General features: G+C 53.1%; 1 protein-coding gene across 1 annotated transcript in view; it reads left to right on the forward strand.

Moving 5' to 3' along the window:
• Positions 1-1,052: 1,052 nt before the first annotated feature.
• The window catches only part of MICALL1 (MICAL-like 1), a gene marked incomplete at its 5' end in the record, with an annotated part of 12,956 nt that continues 9,494 nt past the window's right edge, over positions 1,053-4,514 (forward strand). The window contains 3 exons of the mRNA XM_010189241.1: positions 1,053-1,101; positions 2,877-3,018; positions 4,084-4,170. Coding sequence (XP_010187543.1) covers positions 1,053-1,101; positions 2,877-3,018; positions 4,084-4,170 — 278 coding nt within the window. The remainder of the gene's footprint in view (positions 1,102-2,876; positions 3,019-4,083; positions 4,171-4,514) is intronic.

The following is a 4,514-nucleotide window of genomic DNA, read 5'->3' on the forward strand; positions in this document are numbered from 1 at the left end:
GCAGCCTCTCGCTTTTGAAGGGAGGAAGTGTCATTTTATGGTGTCGCAGGCAGCCAGGAAAATCTTCCCAAGCTCGCCGCGGACTTCCTCTGCAGCGGGGGGAAAGGAGCGCAAACGGCTTCGAGAAGGGGCCTTGCAGTACGGCGCCGGGGCGGGTTGTCTCCGAGTTACCGGAAAAGGCAATAAAATCCCAATGGGGATGGAGGAAGGGAGGCTCCTGCAGCCCCTCTCTGTGGGCATGCAGCTGAGGATTCGCCATCTCGCCCATTGGGGCAGTTTCAACGTGACCCTAAACCTCTCTGGGCTGCGTCCTCCTCCCTGAATGCAGTTCACAGGCACACCGAGCTGCTGCATGACGGTTTTTTGGTAACACAGCCGATGTCTTTGGCAGGAAGGGGCTGTAATAGGTTTAGCGTGATGCTGTTTTCACACACTATACCCACGCGTGCATGCAGAAGGCATAACTACCTCCTTCCTGTGTTTCCCCCCCCCTGGTGAAAACCTGTGGAAGTTTAAGGCCTTCTGTGCCACCCCAAATCCTGGGATGGCTTCGAGTCCCTTGAGGTGGTGGTGGTGAGTTTGTCCAAGGACCCTCGTAGGAGGGAGAGAGCTGGCACGGGCAGCTCTTTCTCTCGAGGTGAGGGATCTGCTTCCCTGTCCTCCTCCTGCTGTTGTGGCCTTGGAGGGGCAAGTTCAGGGTGATGTTGGGCACCCTTCGGTGCAGCAAATGGGAACGTGGCCCTGGTATTTCTGCAGCTTTTAACGCGAGGGCAGATCAAGCAGGTGATGAGAGATGAGAATGACAGTTTAGTTTCCTGGCCACCACCCTTATGGGACTTGCTTTCTTTTTTTAATTACAATTTCCCTTTGGTTTATTTATCCCTTTACAGACTGAAATCTGCTTTAACAAGGTTTTGTTTATCTAAAGTCTGGTACATTTTGCTGTTGTAAAGCCCCAGGAAGGTTGGCTGTCCTGAGAACCCATGTGTGGTGGCATTGGGATGCTCTTCCTCTGCATCTCACGTGGCCCTTTCTGTGCTTTCTCATTTCAGAGACTTTGATTCTCTCTCCAAGGATGATGTCTATGAGAACAACCGCTTGGTAAGTCCACGTTATGCCATACACAAAAGGAAGAAGGGACACGAGAATGACTTAATGACTGTCATATAAGTGGGAGAGGACTTTTGTGATGGTGGTGAGGGGGTGAGAAAAATCCATGTTTGTGAGTAAGAGGCAGGAGCTTCTCTGGAAACATCTGAAACATCAGCCTGTACTGAGCAGAAGATAAGTTGTTTATCCTGATAGTTGCCAAGACAACATCTCAGGTGAAGATTAAAACGGTGCAACATCTTCTTGGCCTCAGCTGTTCCATCCTTGCAGGAATGGAAGCAGGAAGGCAGTTTTACTCCAGGCAAGAGTAGAGAGGAGGGTTATGCTTGTCTTGGGCTGGTCTGCAGTGTTTCCCTCCTGCCTGGGACAGCAGGAGCCAACAGCAGAAGCAGGCAGTGGAGAGTGGGAAGATGGCCAACACCAGGGGCTAGGACTAGGACAGAGTAGCAGTTGCCTTGTTATTTTGCTGAGGGAAAGACCTGATTGCCACAGGCTCCATCTGGTAATCCATGGAGAGATGTGAGCCATCACCTTTCCAAGACGAGTTGAGCTGGATCATTTGGGTTTTAAGAGTTAGGGCTCTCCACCTGGGTCCTGGCCATGCCGTTTCCAAGACCAGTTGGCCCCTTTCAGCCATTAGCAGCCATCTTTTCCTGTTCAAGAGCTGTGCAGCAGGTTTCTTGCCTACGCTGGGGTCACTTATTGCTCCCTGTGGCTTGCAGTCTTGTGCCAGGCAAGGCTTGGCCTAGAGAACTGGCCTAAAGCCAGGCTGAGCAGAGCTGGGTGTCTGCAGCGAGCATTTTACACCCCCAGGTACTGCAGATGTCTGCGCTCCTTTATTTCTCTGTTCCTTTTCTTCAGATTGCACACCCTCCACAGCACCTTGTGCCCCAGAGACCGGGCACCTTCAGTCTTTACCCACACCCTGCACCTGCTACCTCACCATTCAGTGCCCACACCACTCCCATCCCCTCCTCACTTGCTTTCTCTTCGGTCTCTGCCATAGTTTGGCATCCCCCCTCCCTCGGAGATTGCTGCGGTCACACCGCCCTCAGCACAAGTGGGGGGGCTGGTGTATACCCAGTTATCCACATATGCCGCTAAGTGGGAGGATGTTTTTCCTTCACTCCTTCCTTTCAAGTGGCTGTGTATGCAGTCATAGGAGCTGTGTGCTTCTTATCGCAACGTCCTTGTCATTTCTGCTCTCTGAGACACAGAAAAGTGCTGAAGTGGCTTGTGTGTGGCAGGGATGGCCATGTTAACAGCAGAAGGAGAAGATGCAGCTCCCCAGAGTGCGAAGGGGTGGGCAGAGTTGGTGTTTCTGTGGGGTGAACATTTGGGGTGGCCAGAGACACTGCTCAGTAAAGCTGGTGTTTGGCTGTGTCGCTGGAGGTATCTGCCAGCTCTGGGCCCTTTTCACAGATTGAAAAAAACACTGGGGATTTTTTTCCAGTGAAAACTGCGACCTCCTGAGAGTTCCTCTCCTTGTGCCAGTGCAGCAGCCGAATGCCAAGACCCCTTGGGTGGGAGCTGTGGGGGCATGGGCAGCTGAAACACCTTTGAGGAAAAAGGGCAGTTGCAGAAACTTGTTCTCTTGCTGCTGATGACACCTTTCCAGTCAAGCAGCATTTCTGGAAGCCTCTGTCTGTCAGGGATGCCATAGGCTGACCACTTAGCCTTCCCCAGGCCCCTTCAACGTGATTTCTCAGTTAGTTTTTGGAGAGTATCAGTTTTCACTCCTTACCGCCTCTCTGCTTTTCCTGCAGGCCTTTGAACTGGCAGAGCGGGAGCTGGGCATCCCAGCCCTGCTAGATCCCAATGACATGGTCTCCATGAAAGTCCCCGACTGCCTCAGCATCATGACTTATGTGTCTCAGTATTACAACCATTTCAACAACCCCAGCCAAGGTGAGCATCCTCCCCACTCCTCTGGGTTCCCGGTTTACCCCTAGTTGAGTACAGGAAATGTAGTGGTACTGTGTCCTTCCTCCTTCTTTTGTGGCAAATGGGAGCTGTGGGTGTTTATGGGGAAGGGGAAAGGAATGAGTAGTACCTCCCTCTCCTGGATCTTGTCCATGCTGGCAAGGAGGGCCTGGAGTGGAGAGAAGAGTAAGGTGAGGTTTCCCAAGAGGTGGGGAGTGACTTAACACCTCAGGCTGCTTTGTTTCTCCTCCCTCCGTGTTGCATTTCTGCCACTTGGGTTGGGCTACTCCTGCTGCTCATCAGACTCCCACTAAAATGGGAGAAAGCTAGGCAACCCACCTACCGCAGCTGATCTTTATCACAAGGTTAAAGTGACTGGAAAACAGAGGGAGGGGAGTCAGGGTGGAGGTCAGTCCATCTGTCCTTGCAACTGCAACCTGAGCAGAGTGCTGCTCTGAGACAGCTCTTCCAGGGCATCCCTGCTGGGTGGAGACCAGGGCTTCAGGTCTCCTGTGCTCTGCATCTCACAGCATACTACAAATCTCTTCCACATGCCTATACTTCTCCAGAAATGCCAGCCTTCCAGCCTCCCCTTCTGCTGGGGTTTTGTGTGAGTGCCAGCCCTGATGGATGAAGGATGCTTCGTAGACCTGCTGACAGCCTGAAAGCCCTGAGGCCCAGCGGGCTGCAGCAATACATCAGCAGCTACCCAGGGTGCTCTGGGCTTTCGGCATTGCTTAGGGATTTGGTTACAAGGAAGCCAAGCAACGTTTGATGAGTAAATCAAATTACAGTGAGAGGCTGGCGTCCATGGGCCACAGAGGGGGACCCACAGCAGGGCTAGGCTCTCTGGCAGCCTCACAGCCGACTCATTATTAGATTGTGTTTGTCTCTGCTACCTGAAATAGACACTGAAGTGTTGGGAGCGGCAAGTCCCATCCTGTGTCACAAGGCTGGATGATTTTGTTATTTTTTGTCCCTTGCCCCACATGGGTGGCATGAGTCACCGCTCCTCTCCGTGCCTGATCCTCCTTTGCCTTCTGCCTCCAGCCAGAGTCCCTCCGCCTATGAAGCGCCCGGCTGGTGCCTCCTCGCCTCCTCTCCTGTCCCACAAGAAGCCGGTGGCTGCGGTCGAGAGTCCCCCGGCACCGCAGGTACCTCATTTCTTGGTTCAAAGCCAGTCTGAGGCAGCAATCCTCCCTGCACTGTGGGTGAGGAGGTAGGAGAGAGCCCATCACAGCAGGATGGATCTGTGCAGGGGGCTAGCTGTGTGTTTTGGGGTAGGAGAGGTGTTGGGGATTTTCGTGCCTTGGGGGACCCAGCTGAGTGAGTGGTTTCTCTCTAGGATTATCTTTTCTTCAGTCTGGACTGAAATGTGTTTGTGACAGGCAAGAGGTTGGGGAGGATTGGCACTGGGTGCTTCCTTGAGCCACCCAGGGCACAAACATCCTCCTTCCTGTGGGTGGACAACCATGTAGATG

Source organism: Mesitornis unicolor, unplaced genomic scaffold, assembly GCF_000695765.1.
Source record: "Mesitornis unicolor isolate BGI_N332 unplaced genomic scaffold, ASM69576v1 scaffold22937, whole genome shotgun sequence".
In the NCBI taxonomy this organism is placed as follows: domain Eukaryota; kingdom Metazoa; phylum Chordata; class Aves; order Mesitornithiformes; family Mesitornithidae; genus Mesitornis; species Mesitornis unicolor.